The 26571-nt window shown below is 34.9% G+C and overlaps 2 protein-coding genes across 5 annotated transcripts; both read right to left on the bottom strand.

Annotated features, from left to right (window-relative positions):
• Positions 1-1405: 1405 nt before the first annotated feature.
• On the bottom strand, positions 1406-6769 carry LOC129887040 (probable inactive leucine-rich repeat receptor-like protein kinase At3g03770). 2 transcript variants are annotated; one of them, XM_055961984.1, is made up of 9 exons: positions 6410-6769; positions 6251-6302; positions 4695-6097; positions 4411-4544; positions 2975-3215; positions 2682-2887; positions 2549-2586; positions 2267-2378; positions 1406-1944 (listed from the first exon to the last, which is right to left on the bottom strand). In XM_055961984.1, exons 3-9 carry the CDS (start codon positions 6034-6036, stop codon positions 1687-1689), a joined length of 2331 nt encoding a protein of 776 aa, XP_055817959.1. In that variant the 5' UTR covers positions 6037-6097; positions 6251-6302; positions 6410-6769; the 3' UTR covers positions 1406-1686. The 2 variants fall into 2 exon arrangements, with proteins under 2 accessions (XP_055817959.1, XP_055817960.1); XM_055961985.1 differs by lacking the exons at positions 6251-6302; positions 6410-6769 and adding an exon at positions 6303-6392.
• A 1399-nt stretch (positions 6770-8168) lies between these two features.
• Positions 8169-24936, bottom strand: LOC129887039 (crossover junction endonuclease MUS81). 3 transcript variants are annotated; one of them, XM_055961981.1, is made up of 16 exons: positions 24480-24936; positions 24284-24384; positions 23641-23719; positions 23475-23561; positions 23244-23366; positions 19475-19778; positions 17748-17880; positions 17461-17594; positions 17187-17326; positions 15983-16040; positions 15262-15323; positions 13138-13291; positions 10192-10271; positions 9828-10059; positions 9490-9576; positions 8169-8571 (listed from the first exon to the last, which is right to left on the bottom strand). In XM_055961981.1, exons 1-16 carry the CDS (start codon positions 24671-24673, stop codon positions 8467-8469), a joined length of 2073 nt encoding a protein of 690 aa, XP_055817956.1. In that variant the 5' UTR covers positions 24674-24936; the 3' UTR covers positions 8169-8466. The 3 variants fall into 3 exon arrangements, with proteins under 3 accessions (XP_055817956.1, XP_055817957.1, XP_055817958.1); XM_055961982.1 differs by lacking the exon at positions 15262-15323 and having other exon boundaries at positions 13138-13296; XM_055961983.1 differs by lacking the exons at positions 23244-23366; positions 23475-23561.
• Positions 24937-26571: the final 1635 nt, after the last annotated feature.

Below are 26571 nucleotides of genomic sequence, written 5' to 3'. Positions count from 1 at the left end.
ACCATTGTGGGGGGGGGGGGGGGGGGGAGTGAATGATCTGTCAGCCTACAATAGAGGCATGTTAATGAAACCTATGGAAAGATGTCGTCGCAGCAAAATATGGAATTGACTCTAACTGGACATCCAATCCGGTCACAACACCTCATGGCACTGAGCTATGGAAGAGTTTTTGTGCCCCATGGGAGGATTTTTCATCCAATACATGTTTTGAAATGGGAAATGGGGCAACCATCAAGTTTTGGAAGGAAGGATACATGGCTAGGGAACTCACCTCTAAAGGAAACCTTCCCAAATATTTTCCTGATTGCTGCCAATGAGGACTCCAGTATTCCACATAATAGAGAGAACAACACCTGGAAACCTCTTTTGAGAAGACATCTTCAAGATTGGGAAGTTGAAGACTTAATGACCCTCCTGGACTCTTTGGAGAACTTTACAGTGAACAATCACAATGCAGAAAGGTCATACTCCATCAAGGCTATGCACTTAGTGCTCCAGTAAGACAATGATTGACTTATGGCCTTGGAGGCTAGTTTGGAGAACTAGACTCCCTACAAAAGTGATGTGCTTCAGCTAGACAGTCTTAAAAGGGGCATGCTTGACTCGACAACCTCATCAGGAGAAAAATCCAGCTAGTCAATAGCTGCCACATGTGTCATTCCAGTTTAGAATCTATCCACCACCTCTTCATTCATCGTACAGTTGCAGCAGATATTTGGTACATGTCTTTAACATTATCTGGACTGCTATGGGCTATGCGTTACAAAGTCTGGGAGGTTTATGAAGCCTGGGGTGTCGATAAAGTTGAGCAAGCTGTCAAGAAAATCTGGATTATGGTGCCTGCATGTATTTTCTGGTGTTAATGGCTTGAAAGAAACCACAGATGTTTTGATGGGTGTTTCAACTCCTATTAGTACCCCGAAACACAGATGTTTAGCTACCCTGTTTAGTTGGGCTAATCTTTCCCATGTAAATAGCCTCGACTTATTTTTGAAATTTGTCAGCTCTTTAGTCTTATAACAGCTTTTGTCTATTTTCCAGAGCTACTTTCCCCCCCCCCCCCCCCCACCCCTTTTGTAATTTATGCATCTTCTTGATGCCCTTTATTGATATCTCACTTTATCGAAAAAGAAAAAATGTCTTTTAATTTTTTCCCGTACTTTGAGAGTAGTATAATACAGGTATAGATATGATGCGATATAGATTGAATGAATACATCATATCACAAATAAGTATTGAGTTTATTCAACTGACAAGTACTACTCCCTCCAATGCACTTGTCGTCCTTAGTCCTTACTAAAAATAGATTTTCCAAAGTAATTGTCATTTTAAAAAGTAAAGATATAATAAATTGTTAGTTTCCACCTTTACAAGCTCAATAAATGTGGTGAAAAAGAGAGTAGTATTAAATTGAGATAAAAGAATACATAAGAATAATTTAATCAAATTACTCTTTTAGTTAATGTTTTCTCAAGGAGTGCAAAAATAAAACAATGACAAGTAAAATGGACAGGAGTGTACAAATGTAGGATAAACCTATGACTGCCATACAACATTCAAATCCAAATATTCCTTTTTCAAACTTTTAACTAAATATCTATTATCCAAATGCCAAGCTACTTAGTAATTCAATGGACCACTCGAGTCCAGATATAGTTGAGTTACAGCTAGTAATTGAGATGGTCTCTATTGAATGACAAGTTGGCCTGAAGGCTGTAGAGGTGAAATTGGAGAGGCATCTGTACTGTGATAATCATCCTGAACTTGAGCTGCAAACTGCAAATTCCATAGCAAATCCTCCATCGATGGCCTGTCCACCGGATCTTCATACAAACACCTGCAGCACATCTCTACCATCGTCCTCAATGATTCACCCGAACATGAACTTCTTCTTATTGTTACATCAACCACATTCACTCCATTGCCCGCTATGCTTACTTGCAACTAGTACATCAAATAACTTACATTAGAGTATTCTTTGCATTAATAATACCTCAGAATCATGAATAGGCACCAATAACTACCTACTTTCTTCTTTTTTTAAGTTTTGATACATAACTTTACGGTTTTGCATCAAGAAGAAACAAATGATTAACCTCTGTAGCTTTTCGGATGTGCATCTTATTGCAGAATTCAGATGTTCACAGATCCATCTGAAGTTTTTTCATTTGTCATGTGTACAATCTCTGAGCTAATTTACTTTGTATTTCACAGAGCTATACAAAGGTAATGATAAAGCAGCAGATGATATGTGTGTATATGGTACCTGATTTCGTAGAAGTAAGATGTCATTTTTCGTATTTATCTGCCTCCCTGTAATGATTTCCAACAGTATAACTCCGAAGTCATACACATCCAACTTCTCTTCATAATTTTCCCTATAAATCAGTGTAGGTAAGAATTAAAGTATGTCCATGCTTCAGAATCAATAAATAATACAGTATTTTCTGAATTTTAGCGAAAATGCATGTAAATAATAAGTTATAAAATGTTAAAGAATGATTTGTACTATGCTGCTCCAATTAGACAGACTGTTACTTGTACACACCTCCGGTTACAACCAACTGGAAAAGTTTGACAGTATTCCTGCAAATATGCATAAATTAGTATTGTGGCTATGAACTACTTGTGTTAGTGTGAGTAGAAGGAAGACATGAACTTTGGTATGTTGGTAGTCACACCTTTCTGATATTCTTCGACAGAATAGGCAAATTGTAGGTGCTAATTTTGGCAACAAGATTCTGATCCAGCAAAATATCTGTTATCTTCAAATTATTCGAAAAGAGACCAGGGATAATTCCATTATGCAAGAATTGTAGACCCTTTGCTACCCCTGTAGAAGCTGCTATACGTTGTGTCCAAGTTAGTTTCCGTCTAGCATGTTTATCTGCAAATAAGCAACAGAGAACATCAAATTACTGAAGCACATTTACATCTAACATTTACATTTCTGCTTGTCTTGTCGAGTAATTACCAGAAATCCATCTCCTTAGAGTCCCGTTAGGTACATACTCAAAGACTAGAAAAATTCTGCTGACACTTGAATCATCCAAGTAAAACTGAAAGCAGTGTCCAAGAGCACTGACCAAATGCTGATGTCTGAGCTTGGATATCAACTCTATGTGATGCATAAAAGTTTGACTAGTGTTGCTTCTTTTCATTACCAGACATCTAATCGTAACATATGAACCATCTGTCATCTTCCCTCTGTACATCTGAATCCAAAACAGAAAACGTTTGTGAGCCTTAGTCTCGAGAACAGCTGATAATATTACTAGGTTTACTCTTCAAGAGTCAAACTCATCCTTTTGTGCCAAAATGACAAAGAAGAAACGGATGGCACTACTACTACAAGTCCTCCCCACCTCTCTAGTATAACAACCATACATCAACATACTCAGTATAATCCCACAAGTGATATCTGGGGAGGGTGTGATGGGGTGTACGCAGCCTTACCTCTGCTTTGTGAAGGTAGAGAGGTTGTTTCCAATAGACCCTCGGCTTAAGTAAAGCATATAGAAAAAAACATGTATAGCAAACATTATAGAAGAAGTCATGCTGAAAACAATGAAGAAAAGAATAGTAATAGCAACAAAATAGTATAATAACTGAAACAAAGAAAAAAACAAGTAAAACTAATATTGAAGAATAAGATCGTAGGAGGGTAATAATAACAATACTGAAAAAGAAAGCAGACAACATTTTGACCTACTAACCTTCTACCCTAATCCTCTACCTACATATCTTCCTATCTAGGGTCATATCCACAGTAAGCTGGAAATGAGACATGACCTGTCTAACCACCTCTCCCTAAGACTTCTTCGACCTATCTCTACCTCTCCTAATACCCACTATAGCCAACCCTCCGCACTGGGCATCTGTTCATCTTCTCTTCACATGCTCGAACCATCTCAGTTTCGCCTACCTCGTCTTGTCCACCATAGAAGCCACTCTCACCTTGTCCCGAATGCCTACATTTCTGATCATATCTCTCCTAGTATGCCTACACATCCATCTCAACATCCTCATTTTTTCTACTCCCATCTTCTGGACATCCGAATTTTTGACCGGCCAACTTTCTGTTCCATACAACATAGCTAGTATGACCACCACTTAATTAAGCTTACCTTTAAAACTTGGTGGCACATTATTATCACACAAGACACTAGATGCGACCTTCCATTTCATCCACCCCGATCCAATATGATGTGTAACATTATCATCAATCTCTCCATTTCCTTGGATTATTGACCTCAAATACTTGAAACTCCCTTTCTTGGGGATGACTTGTGTCTCAATCCTTACTTCCAAATCTGTCACGTGAGTTATGTCACTGACCTGTCCATTAGTATAACACCCAAAGAGCTCATTTCTATAGCAAGAAAGAATAATGGAGTTCATACACCATACCTGGCCATTAGGAATTTCGCCCATAAAATTTGTTGTATCAAAGTTGTTGGTAGCCGCCTCAAGTTCTTCAAGAGAGAAGATTCTATAAGATGGAAGACTAAGTGCTCCCAGCTTCATTGCTTGAGTAATGTATCCTTATACAAGAAATATAAAGGTATCAAGTTAGTTATACTAGGGAATTGAAGGAAAGCCCTCGCCTTCAGGCTTCTAGGACTCAGAGAGCAAATATGATTGCCCTAAGCTTCTAGTTTGTACAGTAATTTGGTTATTGAGAGAAACCTTACTTGGATCTGTGAATAACTTGGAGATATATGAAGATGATGCATCTTCTGAAATAAATCTGGTTGGGGTACTTTTGGCAGATGCCTTCTTTGCAAGAAAAGATTTGACAATCAAGATGGTCAGGCATATGAGTATGACTCCACCGGTGATGCTACCACATATGATCAAGGCAAGAATCACTTTAGAAGCAGGTTTTTGTCTTTGAGGATGAGGTAAGACACCAACAGCCAAAGCCTCATTCCGGCAAAATGAAATTGGATGTTGATCGTCTCCGGTTGCTAAGCAGTTATTGGAAAAATGCACAATCTTGTTCCGAGAACTAGACAGAAGGCAACTAGGTAATGTTCCTGTCAATAGATTAGCAGACAGATCAACGAAATCTAATTCTGTGTTACATGGATTATCTTCAAAAAGCATTCCCGTTAACTTGTTTCCTGCAACATTCAGATAAGTGATGGATGACATAGATAGCAATGACGGAGGAAATGGCCCCAGAAAGTTGTTGGAAGAAATATCAAAATGTTCAAGCTGATAATAGGTCTGAACTTTCTCTGGAATGCTTGCAGTGAATTTGTTATTCCTCAGTGCAATGCTTTCAATTTTACTTCCAATTTGAGGAAACTTTGGTCCAAAAAAGTTGTCCTCTAATTCTAAAACTTGAAGGTTTTGTAAACTGCTAAGATCAGGGACATCACCACTAAAGTTATTCTTGGAAAGTGAAAGTATACGAAGATTATTCAAATCACGCAGTGTATCTGGCAAAGTTCCATCTAACGAATTGCTCTTCAAACTCAAAACTGCCAAAGCTGAAAGTGAACCAAGGCCATCTGGAATTCTACCAGTCAACCTATTTCCATCTAACACAAAAGTTTGGAGTTGCGTTAAGGATGAAACTGTTTCGGGTATGCCACTGTGAAAGTAATTTGAACTCAAGTCAAGTATCTCGAGAGCTGAGAGTCTTGAAAGTTTACCAGGCAATGGCCCCCATAAACCAAGAGAAACTAATCTAAGGACTTTCAAGCTAGGAAGCTTGGAAAGTACGTTGAGAAATGAACGAATGGAGAAGTTTCTGGGTAATGGGGAAGTCCCCTTTCTCCCTATGATATGCAACTGAGTTATGTTTTCGTCGTAGCACACAACAGTAAGAGTTAAACTTGGCTCAATCTTACAGAAATCTGTCTTATTATTCCAACTACTCAAAGTTGTTGGATAGTTCAAAAGATGTTGAATTCTCAAAAGTGTTTGCACTTGAGAAGATTGTAATTCCTCTGACTCTGAATATCTCATTGAGATTAAAACCAAAAACAAAACCAGAAGCTTTTCAACTCCCAACTCTTCTCCCATCACCACAAGATTGACTCAACAACCACTTATAATACTAATGAAAAATTTTCGTGGAGAACGCCTGCAATTGCATCAATAACTTGTAAGATACTCTTTGCAGTTCAAACTCAGTTATACAACAAAATTATAGTTTGTATCCTCAGAATATATGAAAAGTAAAAACAAAGATACTGAGGTTAAGCAACTTAAAGATAAAAACAAATTCACTTCATACATTTGACAGAGTAGAGATTCTTGAAAGCTCATGATAGCTATGGAGGCTTTACCTGTTTCATAAAAGAAGTTTAAGCAACCATCAACTTCTCTTAATCACAGAAAATTTACACCAACTATTCTTCATCAAATAATGAACAATTAACTTAAATTTACGTACCTTAGTTTTATTTTTCTGAGGATCTTAGTTTTATTTTTCTGAGGAATAAAGTATTGATAGCTTTAAGGAGGGGAAACATCCTGAATCTTGACTAAAGATATGAAAGTAGCAAACAATTGTCAGTTGTATAATTCAGACAAAGTTGGTTAGAAGCCATACTCTTGGACACTTTAATGTAACTTTCTTTTGATTAGTTTTCAAGTATTGGGGCAAAATATAGGGGTAGATTTCAATTTTCACTCTTTTTTCTTCACTAGTATATGATATGTAATGGAAATTCCAAACATGGAAACTAATTCCTTTTCTAAGTAATATTTATCTACTACTTATTAAAACAAATCAACTGATGTTCAACACTGCACTGAAATTAGTTAAATGATCTTTCCAACTGGGATGGAACAAGATAGGATCGAGGGTTCATCCTAAACCCTTTGGCAGAAAATTAAACTATATAGTAAATGTTGAATTCCTGAGTTTCTTTGTTTGTTAACTTTTTCATACTTTTAAACCACTTAATGAAACTGTTTTCGAAAGCATAATATGACATACTATATGATTTTTCTAATGATGGTTACATATTAGATTAAAATAATTTCCAGGTTTTATCCAAAAGATAAAGGGAAAAAAAGAGTTAAAGTTGAGCAATAAACAAAAAGAAGATGCTGAAGATAACTCCTTTATTCTTCTTTAGTGCTTTCCATTACGTGCCCATAGGAACCATAACCTGCTTTTAGACATTAATTTACTTATTTATCCACTAGTGAAATTATTTGTGTTTCGTACAGTTATAAAAAAAATTAATAAATTTATATATTCACTCTTTGTATTTAAAAGGGTTAATTTTATAGATAGGTAATTGCTTATTTTTATGAAGTAGCGTGTAATATTTATATTCAGCTCATTGACAGAAAAGATAATGTAGATTTTTATGTTATAGTAGAATGGAATACATTAAAAAAGAAAGTTCTTTTATCTCTTATAACAGCAAAAATATCTCAAATAATTTGCTTATCAGCTTGTGTTACTTTTTCTCCTTTTGAGATGTTTCTTTGTTGATTTTCATTTTTCACTGTCTAAAGTCTGTTTTTTATTGGGCTCGAGAGCCATTCGAACTGACCTAGTTGATACTAAATCAACCTTACTTTATTTCAATTTATATGACTTATTCTTCTTTTTAGTCGGTCCTCTAAAAAATTAAAATATTTCTATGTTTAGTAGTAACAATTTAACTTTAAAATATTTAATTTACTCTTAATGAAATGATTTATAGTCACACAAATATCTATGACTTATTTTAGACCACAAATTTCAAAAAAAAAAAATCTTAAACTTTGTGTCAACTAACTAATATAAATTATCATAAAAGAAATATTAAATACATTAGCAAAATCAGTTATCGAGTTATATCATAGCGTCTTATATTGGGTGTACAAGGACATCCAAAAAAGTTTATTTTAGTCCCCATTCTGAACTTTTAAGATTGGTTTTGCATTGGATGCTCATATTCCTTCACATGGCATTGAAGCTAACATTTGGTTATGATAAAAAATAAAAATAAAAATAAAAGTAATTATAATAATTAAAAAATAAAATAAAATAACTAATATTTTGGTAAAGAAAGGTGTTGAGTTAATAGTAGTTTGGACAATATTTAAGTCAATCAAAAGAGGGAAAAGGGAGTATTTACCAAAGTTGTATACATTGCAATTACTATGAATTCTGGAGATACACTGTAAGTACTGTGATCGCACAACCAAACTTTGGGAGGAAATAATCAAACTTTTCATTCTTGAATTCACCCAAATTCTTCAACAACAAAAAATGAACAAAGACAAACCAAATGCAGTAAGAACAAGAAAAGCCTTGATATTAAGGACTACTTTGATTTATCAACACTAATAAAGTAGTGATACTGATCCCCCAGCAAATCACACTAATAGCTAGCTTGAATGACATATATAACCAAGGTATCAGCTAGAAGATGAGGCCTTTTCGTATATATACAAAAAAATATTTAAAATTCTGTAATGTATTATCAATTATCTTGAATGATAGAATCAGCTGCTCCAAATCAGATGAAAAATGTTTTTGCTAGCAGCTGAACTCACTAAGTTGTTGCTCTGCTCCTTGAGCATTTCCTCTTGAGCACGAACATCACTGTCCTGAAAAAAAACCACATTTGAATCGTCAAAAGATAAGAAACAGTTCTTGGATGATCTTAATGAGACTACTGGATTGAGAATTTGCAAAGATAATGAATGCAGATCCAGAAGATCCAGGCGTTTTTAATACACTACATAGTAAAAAGAACTACTATGGTGCATAGCCTGCAAAGGATTTGTTACCAAATTAAAGGATAAATTTCACAGATATCCAGGGACTAAAAGGGCTGCTCAACACGATATTACTGCCCATTTGGCTGCTACTCCAAGCTCATCTACGAAATTCATAAATGTATCTTGCATAGAATAGTAAATTAGCCTGGTTTAGTTGGTTTGAAAGTAAGCTTTGACGTTTGAATTTCCTCGAGCAAACACTGCAATACCTTTTGTGTTCCCTCCCCCACAGATAGCTTTTATTAGCACAATAATACAAGGAAAAAAATACACCTAAAGTTGACAGTACTAAGTCATGTTCCTATGAAAAGTCACATCACCTATTACGATTTTTCATTTAAATTTCATCCATTTTATGATGTATTTGGCACCAAAACCGAAATACAGTTATATAGCTTTCCTAAGTCCTAATGACCCTATGACGTACTCCCTGTATAACTTGCCAATAAATGTTGTATTTACTTTAGAGTGCAATGCTACAATCTCTTTAGAATGAATTATCTTGAGGGATATCCAAGCATCTCTGGGAAACAACAAACCTTTTGCATGGATTAGCACAATCATGTGAGGTTAGCAAACTCTAAATGGATGAAGTAGTCTAGTGTTTCGTTCTCTCACTTTTAATCAGTTTCTCCTCTTGCCATAAATGCAGGAGTTTGCCCAACATTCTGAAATGAAGGATATTCTTATCTTTCTTTATTCAAATATAGGGGGGCAAAAAAGAAGCATTTACAGCAAACTCACAAGCAGAGAGTAGGCACGAGCAAGAGATGAAAGTGTTGGATACACATCAAGAACAGCAATAGCAGCTTCCTCTGTCACCTGTGGGACCTGCACGCATTAAAATCACTCAATTAAAATAGAGTTAATTGAGCAAATTCATGGCTAATACATCACACCATTTCCCAAACTTGGTGGAGGTGTGTTTACATTGAAACAGAGACCTAGTAGTACAAAAAATACAAAAAATTCATGATTCTTATCAAGCAGTAAATCTTAACACCGGAAGATTTTTAAATAAACAAGTATTCTATTAATAAAGAAGCTTAAATATACGCCAACTTTGGCGTAAATATTCCTACCTGCATTAGTTGGATGGCAAACACATCGCTAACTGTCATTTTATCGAGATCTTCACACTTCCTTATAAATTCTTTAAACTGGGGACAAAGCCTGGAATTAGACCGCTCATTATCCATGCATCTGTAGTACTGATTGATTCCTTGAGTAAGATAGCCATACTTTCTCAATGTCTCTCCCAAACCACTTGTTCTTTGCACATCAAAGCCCTCCAAGATCTCGGTTGTGAAACAACTAATGCAATCATGGGTAATCAGAAATAGAAATTTTAAAAACATTAACTGGAAAAGAAAAGCTAAGATGTCTTTGCTGGATTCAACTACATTATAAAAAATAAAAAAATAGAGAAAGAAACTTAAAGCTTACGCTGTTTTGATGCTTTCAGCAGCAGCACAAGCATTTGGATCTCCTTCAATGACATATATCAGCTTCTTGAGTCCACACCTCTGGCATAAATCAACAGGAAACCCACATAAGAAATATGGAAAAAGGACATTAAGAATGTAAAAAGGAAAATAATCAAGGGAGCCACAATGGGACATTTCTAGAGCCTAAAGTAAGTAGAGATGTTAAGCCAATATGGTCATTCTTCTTTCGTCTTTATTCTTTATTACCCATGGAAACTATGATACAATATCCAATCCATTCCCCAAAAAGGGAAATCAAATCAAACAATCTCCCTTAGTTTTTTATAGGCATCAGTACGTAAGAGAAGAAACTACGAACCACTCCTGCTCTAAGGGATTTGTCACAAGAAAACAACTGCAAACACACGCAAAACCAGCTCATAAAGTTCGCAAACACCAAGTGCTCTTTCGGTTTTCAATTATAAAGAGTGATAATAACCACATAAATTCAGCATAAGCAATGCCATGTGTGGTTACATTTTTTTTATTTGCATAAAATTCAGCACTACTTATACATTATTGTTGCTAACATATTTATCATTTGCATAAGTTATGCAGGATCCTATGTATTATTTTATGTGGGATAGAAGGTGGAAAAATAACAAAGAGATGTATTACATGGATTAAACCAACTAAAATGATCAAATAATCCTCATGTTTTAAACAATCCCTTTTTAAAAAACACATATTTTAAATTATACATCGTACAAGAAATAATACTACTCCCTCCGTCCCAAAAAGAATATCACATTACTATAATTAGAAACAACTTAACTTTAAAATTTCTTTTACACCCTTAAGAAAATATTTATAACCACACAAATGGCTAAGGCTTGTTTTAAACCACAAAATTCAAGCTTCCTTTCTTTCTTAAACTTTGTGTCAAGCTAAGGCCTCATTTGTTTTCATTAAGATTAAGACGTTTGAATTTGAATGCACATCTGAATATTAAGATGTACATTGAAAAACGTCTAAATCTGAATGCACATCTGAATATTAAGATATGTATTAAGATTTAGAAGTTTGAATCTGAATACACATTTGAATATTAAGATGTTACATTAAGATCTGATTATTAAATAGTTAAGATTGTTTGTTTTCTAAACATCTGAATGCATAAAAATTGTCTTTATTTAAAAAACAATAAATACAAATTCAAATAAATTACTGAATTGATCTAATATTAGATCAAAAAAATTAATAGTCTTATATGACAATTAGTGGTGGTGATGACTAATGATGGTGATTGTATGTGCCAATTTGTGATGGTGTTCACTGATGATAGTGGTTATGGGTAATATTATGGTATAGTGGTTGGTACTAGTGATTAACGTGATTATTGTTGGTAGCAATTAATAATTAATAGTGGAATGATACTGATAACTAATGACAAAGGTGAATGATGATGGGGGTTAGCGACGTATAATAATGACTAATGGTAGTAATTATCGATAGTTATTAATGAATGTAATAATGGTTGGTGGTGATGATTACTATTGGTGGCTAATGATGATGACGGTTGATTTTTGTGATTGATGGTAGTTGTGGTTGGGCTGAGGATGGTGATGGTGATTGGTGATAGTTGTGGTTGGGTTGAGGATGGTGGTTGTGGATAGTAGGTGGTGGTGATTGATAGTGGTTGTGTGTGGTAGGTGAAAGTAAATGGAGCGACGGTGAACTATCATAGTTGTAGATATTTTTAAATGGGCATCTTAATGATATTAAGACTTTGTTGTAGATCTTATTCATTCAGAACTATTCAGACCCATTAAGTGGTTGTAAAATTAAAAAAACAAACACACTTAATGATTAAGATCTGAAGGATTAAGATTCAGACCTTGAAAACAAACAGACTTAATGAAGGATTAAGATCTGAAGGATTAAGATTAAGATTAAGACCTTTTAAGTACAAACAAATGAGGCCTAAATGCCACATAAATTGGGATGGAGGAGTAGTATATAACAATCTCTGCAAAACTTGTCTCTGAACCAGAATACCCCTAAACACTTTAGCCAGATGCAGTAGTTGAAAATTATAATTAGTATTCAAAACAATGTCTTCTCCTCTTTTAACATTCCGTACCAGCAACTGATATTCACAGTTGATGCACGTGAAAACATAATTCAAACTCAGCTGCAAGTCTACCTAACACCATAACGAAATACAAGTTTGATCGTGCTCCACCCAGCATCCATCACTGCATCTTTTTATTTACTAGAATCTTTAACAATATTAACAAAAATGATCCGATCTCAAAAAGATCATTATCAACACTATTGAATATCAAATATCTAGTTCATTGAGCAAAATTAGTCCCATAACGAAAATGAAAGTACAGATAGAACTTTCAAGAAATTTAACCCTGTGCACACCCAAAGGGTAGCGGATGCCGGTTTTCCTTGTCATAAAAAAAAAGAAATTTAAAAAGTATGTATATAAATGTCTTCCCTCACTCAGTGTGATCAAACTAGTTACTCAATTTCCCATTTACCATCATTACAAGAGATTAAACGACAGTTTTATCCCTTTATAGTTTTCCTTTGCTGTTGATAAGCCATACAATTTCATTAATCATTAACAATAAATCACGCCAGTCTTAAATAATGTGTGCAATATGTGAATGCCACGCAAATTAAACTACACTTTTACTTTTGGACAGCAACGTACATACTTGTATAGATCATCAGGACTTAGGGTCATAGGCTTAAAAAGGTAAATTTCTAACAGAGCGAACTGCATTATCACTAATCCTATGTCATGGATGTGGAAGGCTCAGTACAATGAAAAATAACTAAAAGCTAGAAGTTACAAAAAGACAAGTCAAGAATACACACAAGTAAATATAACCCACAACATAACAGAAGTACTTAACCAGCACCAAAGGAAAAGAAGATCAGAAAATACCAAAAGCCGCAGCTTCTGATCTCTATATCGGTTATCCCTGATTGAACTTTGCAAATCTTCAACGTTCTTCCTCTCCACAATAAAGTCAAGAACGTATTCAGTGCCAATAACTTTGTTACGAGCTATCCAGATTGCATCACCAACAGGCAAGCGCCTAACCTATGGAAGTGCCCCAAAATTAATCTTACATCTACCAGCTGCTGTGGAATATATAGGGAGGAAATAGTTTTAAAAAACTATGTTGTATGCTAATTAGTGCTTCAACATTGTGCATGGCCCCAGCAGATACTATGAGACCCTAAGCCTTGTTGACACAGTAAGTGTCGCAACTACAGTGTTACTACCCTTTAAAAGTCCTTTTTTCCCTTTTTTATATCAGATGAGAGTGACGACCCATCATTTACAAATTTTCCAAGTACCCTTGAAAAGTACTAGTGAAGTATTTGATTCAAACATAGATGAAATTGCTAGAAACCCTTTTCCTTCTTCTTCTTTTTTTTTTGGACAAAAAGAAATTGCTAGAAATATAATAACGGTAAAGAAAGAAAGAAAAGAAGAAATTGCCAGCTGTCCTGTCTCCAATTATAAAGTACTAGCATCTATCACTACCACAAGGTGATCCTATTTCTTCTTTTCTCTTTACTCGTGTCATGGAGGGTCTTAGCAAGATGTTTGTGCAGTGAAGCAGATTGGATCTTGGGTTTTCGAGCGGACGGTAGAGATCATGGGAATCTCCAAGTACCCTTGAAAAGTACTAGTGAAGTATTTGATTCAAACATAGATGAAATTGCTAGAAACCCTTTTCCTTCTTCTTCTTTTTTTTTTGGACAAAAAGAAATTGCTAGAAATATAATAACGGTAAAGAAAGAAAGAAAAGAAGAAATTGCCAGCTGTCCTGTCTCCAATTATAAAGTACTAGCATCTATCACTACCACAAGGTGATCCTATTTCTTCTTTTCTCTTTACTCGTGTCATGGAGGGTCTTAGCAAGATGTTTGTGCAGTGAAGCAGATTGGATCTTGGGTTTTCGAGCGGACGGTAGAGATCATGGGAATCTCCAAATCACTAACATGTTATATGCAGACAATACTTTGACCATCTGTGACTCAGAGGAACATCAGATTTGATTTTGGGGATGATTCTAACTTTTTTGAAGATGTCTTGGGGTTACACATTAACTTCACAAAAAGTTCTCTTTCCAGTAAATAAAGCCAAATATCAGTCAACTTGCCACTGCCTCAATATCAGAACTCTTCCCACGAAGTATTTGGGCTTGCCTCTGGGAGACAAATCTAAATCAGTGACAATATGGAATGAGATGATTGAGAATATGGATAAGATGTTGGCAAGCTGGAAGCAGCAGTATATTTCATTAGGGGGCAGAATCTCTTTGATCAACAGTGTGATCAGCGCACTTCCTATGTACACAATATTTCCCTTCCTGGCTCATTCCTCGGTTCTGAAATGATTGGACAAATTGAGATGAGACTTCTTTTGGCAAGGAAATAAACAATCTTATTTGTTTTGGCTTGTGAATTGGAAATGAGTGACCCGACACAAAAGGAAAGGAGGACTGGTATCAAGAACCTAAAGAATCATAATGAAAGCATGTTGATGAAATGGCAATGAAGATTCAACAAGGAGGTGAATGCACTTTGGAGGAGTATTTTGGTAGGAAAAATCACACTTGGAGCACCAAAATCTCTACAGCACCTCATGGTACCGGACTACGGAAACATATCTGAGGATATCAGAACAAATTAGAGCCACATATGGGCTTTACTCTTGGTAATAGGAGGAAAATCAGATTCTAGGAAGATGCATGATTGGGTCAGGCTCCCCTAAAAGACCTCTCACGGATATTTTCAGCAAATTGCAGTACTTAGTTCAACACCAGGGTGGAATCTCTTTCTCAGAAGGAATAATAGTGATTGGAAAGTGGAAGGACTATACCTTTTGCTCCAGATATTAAGCAATATAATTTTAGATGAGAACAAAACAGACTCCAACAGTTGGAAAAGACATCATAAGGGTCTCTTTTCAGCAAGAAGTTATTACTACATGCTAATTTCTAGCATAGACAGGGTTTTATGACCTTGGAAAAGATATGGAGAAACAAGGCACCTTTGAAGGTCTCTTGTTTTTCCTGGATCATTGCTTGGGAGGCTTGTCTCACCTAAGCAAACCTGCAAAAGAGGGGATTTCAGTTTGCAGCAGATGGCCACTGTGTCAAGAGCATTCTGAAGGAGTTTGCCTCCTCTTCCTGCATTTTAGGGTCACTAGCCAGTTGTGGAACATGTTTTTGGTAATAGTTGGCATGGGTTGACCCGTGCCAAAATCCATTATTGAGTTCTTGCAAGGATGGAAAGAGATCTCTAAAGACTTGGAATACTAACCTCTGGCCATTTGGTGGACTATCTGGCTTGAAAGAAATAGCAAAAAAAAAATTAAGGCAAAAGAGAAACATTTACAGTTTTAAACAGAGATGTTTTCTTCTTAGCTTTTTGGTTCAATCTGGTGTTGCCCTTGAACTAGATGCAATGCTAGACACTACAGAGGATGCAAAAAACTGTAATTATGCTTTATTCATTGGCTTAGTGCAAAGATTATTTTGAGAAAGGACTTAGTGCAAAGATTTATAAGATCTTTTCTTACTGATAAGAAAAGGCATCTACAACTTACAAAAATAGGCACGGAACACATGGTGAGAATCTTCAAATAATTGAAAGCTAACCAAAATAAAGTGTTTTACAATTACTTATTTCATATAATTGTTCCTGTCTCAGTTAATAGAAGAAAGCACAAGAAAAGAGAAACTTAAAGAGGAAAGATTCCAGATGCTTACATCTATTTTAATTTTAAATTGTGTGCTGATGTTCTCAACTAACTTCCTGGATCGTGACCTGAAAATATAATGGCACAAATTTCAATGAGTCCACAAGAAAAAATAATAGCCAATTAAACATCCGTTCAAAAATATAAGTACAAAAAAGTTAAAGATCTTCACATCAAGGATGTCTTTTTTACTGCATTTGCTAATTTTCTGGTCATCCTGGATTTTTTCTTCTCTTTATTTTGAGGGAACAGGCATGGGGGAGGGGGTGCATTTGGGAAATAAAAAGGAGAGCTAAATGACTGCAACTTTAATAATATTGTTCTCATGTCACTACTTTTACTTAATAATAGCAGATGAAAACAGCACGCTCTAGACATTACTGTATCTGAATGGTTACTCCCTTAATCAGCAAAGTTTCAAGGATATATATGAAATAACCAATAGCCTGAGGACAAATCAATCTTTGCTTTCTCTGAGCAAATAAACTGCTATATATTTATATAGATATCCTTCCTTTTAATATTCAGTATATACAGTACTTGATCAAGAAAAAGTCAGTAGTTTTTTTTCTACTTCCTTATTACCACAGCAAGGTTGCGATGCTACTAGATCACCTTTCAAATTAGCAGCAAGCCAAAAACAGCTTTACTAAGGTTCAATCTGTTTACAGAACTAAGTGATAGGGAGAGTCAAATATAAAAGCTGGAAGAAACTTGGAGCTGGATCAGAATTATTTTTTATTTTCTCTTGAAATTGGTAACATGAGCGGATCCAAAATTTAATCCATAGAGATTGCCATCTCCAGAGAACCAGGTATACGGTTGAATGCCGATATATAAGATTTTTAAACTAATAGGATAAGTGACACACAAGGCTTCAGCAGATAACCTGAATATGAGCTTTGTGAACTTTATATCACCACATTTGTGGTCTAAGAACACATGAGAAACAGAAATAAATTGTAATAGTGCTTAGATAAGTGGCAAACCATCACAATAATACTGGGTTTTTTTTAATATGGTGGTCAGGTCTAGGCCTTTTATGCGCACTTCGACTATTTCACCGAGTATCTGCTGGGATTTAAATCTTGGTCTCCGAGGTTTGCACCCACTTTATTGACCACTAGGTCACACCCTCAGGCCTCAAGTGTCACAATAATACTGATGGTAAACCAAAATTGTTGTCAAAAATGAACAAATTGAAGCTTACTTACCCTCGAGAAGTAAACTGCTCCCGATCATCTAATATCAAAACTACTTCATAAACATCTTTAAATTGCTCGCCATTGACCAATGGTGGCGCCGCCAAGAGATTGGATCTAGTTTCCAGACATGGTATTTCCTCATCAACAAGCTGAACACACAATTGAACGAACATATTAAAAACAGGAAACAACCTAATATTTTTTATGCATCTCTTTAATCTTCAGTAATACATCTTAATGTGTCATTTAACTCAGATAAAAGCTAGTATCACTCTGCACTTACAGTGGATGAACAAGCTCTCAAAGTATTTGAACAATGTGCAAAACCAGCACGACAAGAAGGCTTTGCACTATTTGCTGTTCCATTGAAAGTAGACTCGGATAGTCTATCTTCAACTCTAGTACTGCCAACTTGACCTGGTCATTGAGAGGCACTAAAGTCATGAAAAAGGACACTTAATTATAACTGTTTTATTCAGCACCTCTAACAATCCAAACTATGAATTCTTAAATCCCAGTATTAACTATATAATCAACACGAACTTATCTAAAGAGAGTCAGAAAACAAACCATAAACTTGCTCTTCTCGAAGACGACACAGAACAGATGGCCAGATTAACGATATATCTTTGTTCTGTGATGTTTCTAACACTTCAGAGTAAGCCTGAATTACTTGTTCCTTGGAGAATCCCATTTGAACAAACTACAAGAACTCAATCAACATCAGCTGCCCAGAACAAAAGACTAAGAACAAATTGATAATAAAATAAGTTCAACAAATGCCAGCATTACTTCAAAAAGAATCTTAAAATAAGAAAATGAAACAACTTTGAAGCATCTTAAAGTAGAACTCAAGGAACAACTTTCAATGGAAATAATAAAAAAGGTTGCTGAAAGCAAATAGTTGTGTATAATAGAATAGGCTAGAGATGCCATATCACTGACTGGATGATGATAGATACACAGCCTTTGTCTTTCAACCCTCTCAAAGAGATAATCAAGGATGAGGACTGTCATCAAATATTGGACCTTTAGATCTGCTTGGAGGTATGCCTAAGATAAAGATGCTACAGTAATTTGGTGAATCGTTCTAAGATCACAGAAATTAATATTTACTCAGTCATTTTCCAATTTTTATGAGAACTCCGTACTAATACATCAACAACTCCAAGACTTGAACAGGTGGAAGGACTTACTTAGTAGTGAAAATATAATAAGGATTGAATTCTTTAACGCATTCAAACATAATTTTTGAGTGGAAAAAAAGGGGATATCTGGATGCTCAATGCTTAGAAAACAACTTTTACTGCCTCTGCAGCAAACAATAGCCAAAAACAGACCTAATATTAGCAGGATACAGGAATTGCTTTACTTAGTCTAAAATGGTAGTGGCAATGATGCTGCAGCCATCACCTTAGACCATAAAAATCGCATAGAACATGAACCAGATTTGGCAACTAGCAAGCATTAAATAGAACGGTTTGATGTTTACATATTTATGTTTATCATGAAGACTGATGAAAGCAATAAATCCAGGTTGCTGCTAAACGAGACACCTAGATGTAAGAGAATTTAGGGACTCAATAGTTGAGATGGAGCATTTTTTCAGAAGAGGGTGGCAGGTCTTAATATCAGCCTTATGAAATATGCAGTCTCAGAAAATGAACTATCAAGGGATATGCCCCCTTCTCTTTTCTGTAGAGAAGTTCCGTTTACAATAGCAGAAAGCAATAATTCTATGTAAACATGACTCTCTTCAGGGCTTTGAAGTTCCATTACATTAAAAACAGTTCAAAGTTTTGGTGCATGCTCTTAAAATGTACTCAAAGCTCATTCATAGTAACCATACCGTGATGCAAAACTAAAGAAGATCCTTTTTACAGAGTACTTTCTTATGGGAACACCAGTGGAACTAAAATTCACAAGAAGATCATAAACTCACTCTCGCTCCTTTGTTTCTGTTTACTCAATTACTTAATGTGTTAGATATTTCTATTAACATATGTGAGAGAGTGTAGCGATCAAAGTATTCGTAATGAGTGATGACTGGTCAATCAGTGATCAAACAAATCATAGCAGGATCTGCCAGTCTACGCAATGGAATACCCATACTAGTACATCTCTGCACTTTCTGAAGCTTTTGACGTCACTATGGCAGCAGTGAAAATGACAAGTGAGGCTCTGATGGAAGAAAATTATTACTAAAACATAACAAGGGGTATTAAACTACCCATTGCTATTATTATAAATTTAAGAATCATTGATCCAAAGTAGCACTTTTAAAACAGATATAGTACCCTGTCAAGAGATTCAGATGGAATGACATTCATTTTCTTTTTGCCAGTTGATTGAGATAATGGCACTGCCCTTTCTCTCACATTGTCAGATGATTGAGATAATGGTACTGCCCTTTCTCTCACTGAAGTAGTATATCGAACTTCCATATTTGATAAGTTGCTAGTTGTCGCCTTATCTGGCTTGTCCCTTTTATTCAAATTCGAAAATCCCATCAAAGATGCCGATATTTCTTTGGATTCAGCATTTCCTGACCTCAAAAGACACTCCTGCGCAATCTCTTTGCCTTCTTCTGTCAGCATATATCTGCACTTGTTGACAAAGGATGCCTGGTTATTACTAAGTCAAAAGATCAGGAAAATAAATTGATTGAGCATGCAAGGATACACACTTGCATAGCAACTAAAGCACAATATGACTGTGTTTATAAGATGATGGTTCCTGTAATATGGCTGCAAAGTAGTGCCTTTACATATCTACAAAGTTAGCAGGGTAGATCTCAATACATCTCGTTTTATTAATGAGTGCAATTGATTAACCATTAGGAACGCTATTTACCCCTCACCCCTATAACCAAGAAAATCTCTCATGTGTTTGATTTTATTTTATAAGATAAATAATTTTATTGACAATTGTGGGAACCTTGTATACAAACCATATACCAAAAGAAGAGAATCTACACCAAAATACGATTCTCAACAAAAAAGGCTCGATCCTCTATACAAATAGGGACCTCGTGAGTACATCAAAAAGAAACTAGAGACAAAAACTACTTTGTACTTTTACAAAAACTTGCTCCACCCCTTCAAAGACGCTCCTATTTCTCTTTCCAAATAACCCACATGATTGCTAGGGGTGCACACTCCATTCCCTTGGGCTTCTCTTCTCCCTCATATGAGTCCAACTTTGCAAAGCCTCCTTCACTATGCCCAGCATCACACATTGCAACCCAAACAAGTTAACAACCACCCTCCATAATTGATAAGCCACTTTGCATAAAATGATCTACATATTTGCTCCGACTTTTGCACATAAAGCACCAACTACCATAAGTGATCATCCTCTTTCCCAGGCGTTCCGATGTTAAAATCACACCCTTTGCCGCTAATTTACCAATCAGACAAAGAAACACACCTTTCTCAGAGCTCTAGGGATCCAAATGGAGTTATGAAGGAAAGAACACTCCCCTCACAAGCAAACTCTTATAAAAAGAACTGACAGTAAATAAATGCCCGCTGTCCCCCCAACTCCATGCATCCAATATGTTGTTTGATGTATCCAACCCATAAAAAAAATTCAACCAAATTGTGAAATTCTTCCATCTCCCAAAAGGTTTCTTTTGAATCTCAAGTACTAGACTCCCAGTGAATTACCCTTCGTAGACCTATAAATTTATTTGGATTGTCATCTCTCTTTGACAGAAAACACGACATAAATTAGGAAAGGCTTCCCTCAACTTGTTCTCCTCGCACCACTTATGTGCCTAAAAACTAATTCTGCTTAGAAGTATGTCCATTAAAGTCTTCCTTGCCCCTTCATAATACTCCTCCACACTCCACACCCAAAAGGTGTTGTAATATTTTTAGTCTTCCATCAAACTTCCATGACCCCATACTTTTCTGCTACCACCCCCTCCAAAATGCATTCTCCTATAGCCCAAATCTCCATATCCACCTCTCTAGTAGAGCTTTTTTCAACATCTTGAGATCTTTCACTCCAAGTCCTCTCCATTCCTTTGGAGATGTGACAACTCTCCAATTTACTAGATTATACTTCATATATCTTTCCGTTGTGTCCCATAAAAAGTTATGTTAGAAGTATTTCCAACCTTTTAGTCATTTTTCCAAAGGTCTGGAAGAGTGATATGAAATATGTAGGAAATGCCAGAAAGGGTATTTTTTATCAGTACATCCTTAGCCTCTTTCAACAAGTACCTCTTTTACCAGCTCACTAGTCGTTTCTCCACTCTCTCAAGTCTCAATCATTGAATTCCACACTGCGAGATCTCTGCTTGAAGCACCCCAAAGGTAATCCCACATAGGTAGTAGGTAGAGTACCCAACTTGCAATTCAACACATGTTCCATCTCCTCAATACTATCCACTACTCTCACCGCTATAATCTTATGTTTTCTAAGGTTGACCCTAGGGCCGGACACAACCTAGAACCAAATAAGAATTTGTCTCGATTGATCTACCTGGGACACATCTACATCACAAAAGAACAACATGACATTCGCAAATAATAAATGAGTAATTGTCACATTGTTATGCCCTCTAATAGACGCATCAAAACCCTTCAATTGCTCTCCATTGATCATCTTATCCATCATCTTGCTCAAAACTTTTATCACCAAGATAAATAGCATAAAGGATAAAGTATTCGCTTGTCTCAAACCCTCGAGCTCCAAAGAAGCTGCAAGGACTCCCAAACCTCTCATGTGTTTGATCTAGGAGAGGTACACACTCTTTGGAAGGCCTCATTGCTTCAAGTTTCAGTCGATCAATTATACAACTCCGGGAACTTTCTTTCCATTCTCATTGGAGGGGGGGACTACAATTGTCACTTTGCCTTAAGGTTGTGAATTATGGAGGAATATTTTGAAGGGACGGGATGATTTTAGCAAAAGCATGGCTTTTAGGGTAAGGGGAGGAAGGAAAGTAAGCATTTGAGGCACAAGAGTTGTGGGTACAAAACTTTGAAAAAAAAACATATATATCTACAGAATTTTATACCAAAAGGAGATGAAGTTCAATGTTTGGAGGCTACAAGATGTAGCTTCTGAGACTTGAGGTTTAGAAGGAACTTTCAATATTGGGAGGTATCTAAGTTCCAAAGCGTGATCAATTTGCTTTATAAACAAAGAACTTCACAAGGTAGCCACAATGTATGGAGGTGGGATGTCATGAATAAAGGAGTTTTTTCAGTTAAATCATTATGAGAAGCTTTTGAATAAGGAGGTGGTTGAATTCCATATAAAACGGTTGGACTAATAAGATTTTGAGGATGGTGTTATTTCACTTGACTAGCAACTAGAAGAGTGATCTTGACGGTTGAGAATATGTGGAAGAGCGAGGCCACTTATGTTAGTTGGTGCTTTAGTTTCAAGGGACCGGGTGAAGATGTCAACCATCTCTTTCTACATTGTCGAGGTTGCTTAAAGGTTATGATGAGAAGTTCTTAACTGGTTTGGAACTATTTGGGCGATACCAGGCACTGTGAAAGAGGTAATATTCCGTTGTAATTGTGGTCGAATGATTAAAAGGCGTAGGACTTAGTGTGTTACTCCACAAGCACTTGTGTGGATTGATTGGAAAGAAAGAAATAGGAGCACTTTTGAAGATGTAGAGACGCACTGTGCACATTTGATTAGTTGCTTTCCATCTCTTGTTTCGTTTTGATGCACCCATGAGGTCCCTTGTTGTATAGAAGATTGAGTGCTGCTCATAAAAGATCATATCTTTGTGTATGTTTTCTGCATTTTGTTATGTTTATTGCATACAGGCTTCTTTGTCCAAATAATGAAACTTATTTAAAGGATACTTTAAAACTCACAAGGGTTATGTGCAACAGAATCCAAACTGATGGAGGTAACCCATAGGTCCCTTCTAAAGTTAAACATGACTTTCAGATCTTAAAGCAAGCTGAAATTTCCTAACATGCACATAAACTACCTTACAGGAAATGAAATGGCCATTTACATTTGAAATCTAAGTAAAGCAGTCAACCAGAGTTCCAGAAAAGAGCATAATCAAAGACATGGCAAGCATACTTTGCAGGGCAGCTCGACTTAGCAACAAGTCCTTTGCTTATTAAATTTGCCATGCAGCTCCATCCGCTGTACCAGTCCCTTGGTGAGTTAAATTGTCCAGGTTTTCCTTTCCCTTTCTCGGGTCTAATTCATTGGCATATAGCATGGAGAAAAGAGCACAAAATCCACTTAGTACATACTAAATTATATGCTGAACGAAAAAGGGATTAAGTTAAGCAGCAACAGGCATACCCTACAGGTGCACGAGAAAGGCCACTAGCTTCAGTAGCATCAATAAGCTCCTGCTTATGCATAAATTTTTCACCGTTTGTTGTACTCCTAGATCAGGAAATTTTCATTGCTGAAACAGCAATTTATTGAAACAAAGCAAGACAGACAGCATAAATTAGTTTTTCACCTGTACAGTGTGATCAGTAAGGCATAGGCCACAGAATTCTTCTGAGGCATGTAACGCTTTGTCCCCTTGTTTTTCTTCCCTGCAGATACGGGAAAGAATTTAATAACTTCCAATTGATCCAACATTCATATCCACCATCAGAATGCAAAAAAGATCAGATAAATAAAGTAATTAACTAAGAAAACTCAACTCCACGTACACAAAGTCTTGCATTGTTATGTTCTACTCAATTATTGATGTTTTATTTCAGAAAACCACCAGAACAGTCAATCAGTAAGCCAATAAACAATGGGTCTAATTATCACGCATACAAATGTAAGCTAATTTGGCCGTTAACTAAAATTGCTGAGTTCATAAGCAGAATCTATAGTCAATCAGTTTATTATGAAAACTCGTGTGAATTCAATAAATCGGTTAAACAACCAAACGCATTTGAAAAGACAAAGGAGCATAAGCTAATTTTCTCAAGAATACACTACAATAGCGTTACAAAGGCTCCATCTTTATACGTTCTACTATCACTACAAAGACTACACCTTTATACACTCTACTATCACTACAAAGACTCCACCTTTTTCCGCTAAGTAGTGCAATGATCATACATGATAATAGGCAGAAAACAAAAAATAACTTCAAGATTTACCTTTCTCGGTGGAGTCATCACTCTCCTCGGACGACGAAGCACCGTGATCATCAGCTTCAAAAAACCCTTTCATTAGCCTCACCAACCATTTTCCAACACCCCTAGAATTGAAAGCAAGTCAAATAATAAACACATTCCAATGTTAACTCATTTCATTAACTCAAATGGGGCAAATGGGTTTTAAGATTTTACTCACTTGATCTCAGAGAACTCTTTGAGAGTCTTAATCGGGGTTTTGGACTTGCAGAGATTGGTATATGCTTTTTGGAGAGTCATCGAGATATTTTCCGAAATACCATTAGGGCTTTGCTCCATTTCTTGCTTTTTATTCCACATGTACACTGCTAACTCTTCGTTCTCCGAACACACCACTTTCTTTTGATTCTCCATGTTTGTTTCTTCAAGCCAAGAAGACGACTTGTTCAACCTAGGGTTTTGGGTCTTTTCCAATGCAAATTCAGAAGATTTTGATGGAATTTTTCATTCCAATGTTCTGTAATTTGTGTTCAAACGATAGGTTTTGGGGATATTGATTTTTTCTCTTGGTGATTTGTGATTTGTGATTTGTGATAGGAGGAGGAGTTGAAATGGCGCCAGGACTCGATTTCAAAAGCTGAAATTAACACTGTAGGTTCGATATCCACATTCCCCAAACAAAATATCTATAAATGTCATATTCAAATATTTTGTAAGAAATATATTATGTATAAAATATTAAAATATTTATAATAATCATCATTTATCTCATGAACATAGTAAATTTCAAATACTAATAGCTAAAATATATATATATATATATATATATATATATATATATATATATATATATAAATATTTAATTAGTGACCAAACATCAATAGTTTTTTCTCGCGAAATTAAGACTATATATTTAATTGGTGCTCGTAAGTTATATACAATCTCAACTTCGTAAGGAAAGGCTATTATTGGTTGCATTTTTTTTTTACGTATACTCTTTTAGTTTTACATAATTTTATTTATAATAGCTTAATGAGATCTAAATATTAAATATCAATATACATATATAACAATGCCTCACTATAGCATAACTAAAATTTCTAGACAAATATTATCAGCTATAAAAAAGATCTCACTAATCTATCTTTTACAATATGAAGAATAGTCATTTGGGTCCTTGGGTTGTTGGTTCTTCTGTTGTCCTTGTGATATATGATTTGACATATTTTTTTAATATTAAAATGTGTTCTTTTAATCTTTTCATATATAAAAATACATTATATTTTACTATTAATATAATTATATTATTGTCAAATAAAAAGTAGCTACACGAATTAACATAGCACGTGATTTTATTTTATTTTTTGGTTAATAATTTTTTTTTATTACCAAGTATGAAATGGTACAAGTCAAAAGTTTAACAAGATGGACATGCCCAACTCTTGAATATCCAAAATCACGTATCATCATCTAACAGTACATACTAGGAATAACAGTTTAATATATAATGTCTATTTAGTGGTTTTAAGACCTCATTTGTTTGTACTTAATATTATAAAAAATAGATATTTATATTTTTTAAATTAGTATATTTTAATTAATTTAATTATAAAGCTAAAAGTATAAGATTTTTATGAACATCATGAAATGTATGTTTGACAAAAATGTTAATATTATAAATATACTGTCATAAAATTATTAAAACATTTGACAAAAAAATAATCTATCAAGTTTAATTAAAAAATAAATGATTTGCAATGTGAAATATCAAGTCAATACTACTAAAATAAATAAAATTGAAAATATGACATAAATTCTAAATTTAAAATAAAAAATTTAACATAATATTCTTATATCAAATTTCAACACAATGTACATAAATATGATTTAAAAGAAAAGAAAAACATAAGTCTATAACCTTATTTAATAATAAATTTTACTTTAATTTAAAAATTAGAATACTAACAAAATTACGCAAATAAAAAATAGAATAATAAATAAATAAATAATATAAAAATTGCATGAAATCACATGAAAAAATAAAGATTGGGAATGAGAAGAAAATGAAATATAAAAAATAAAAAAATATATATAGGCGATTTCAGGGTTGGTTGTATTAAACTATTAAACTTATTCCCATTTTATTTTAATTTAATTTTTGCTATTTTAATTTTAATAGTAATAATAATTGAAAATAAAAAATATATATTGAAAAAATAAATAAAATAGGACAAGTTTTGGTTGTTCTAAAGAGTTGGTATAACTGATGAAGAGAATCATGTTAAACAAACAAACAAATATATGTCATAAGG

The sequence above is a fragment of the Solanum dulcamara genome, chromosome 4, assembly GCF_947179165.1.
Source record: "Solanum dulcamara chromosome 4, daSolDulc1.2, whole genome shotgun sequence".
Classification (NCBI taxonomy): domain Eukaryota; kingdom Viridiplantae; phylum Streptophyta; class Magnoliopsida; order Solanales; family Solanaceae; genus Solanum; species Solanum dulcamara.
This window is presented reverse-complemented; position numbering and strand designations above follow the sequence as displayed.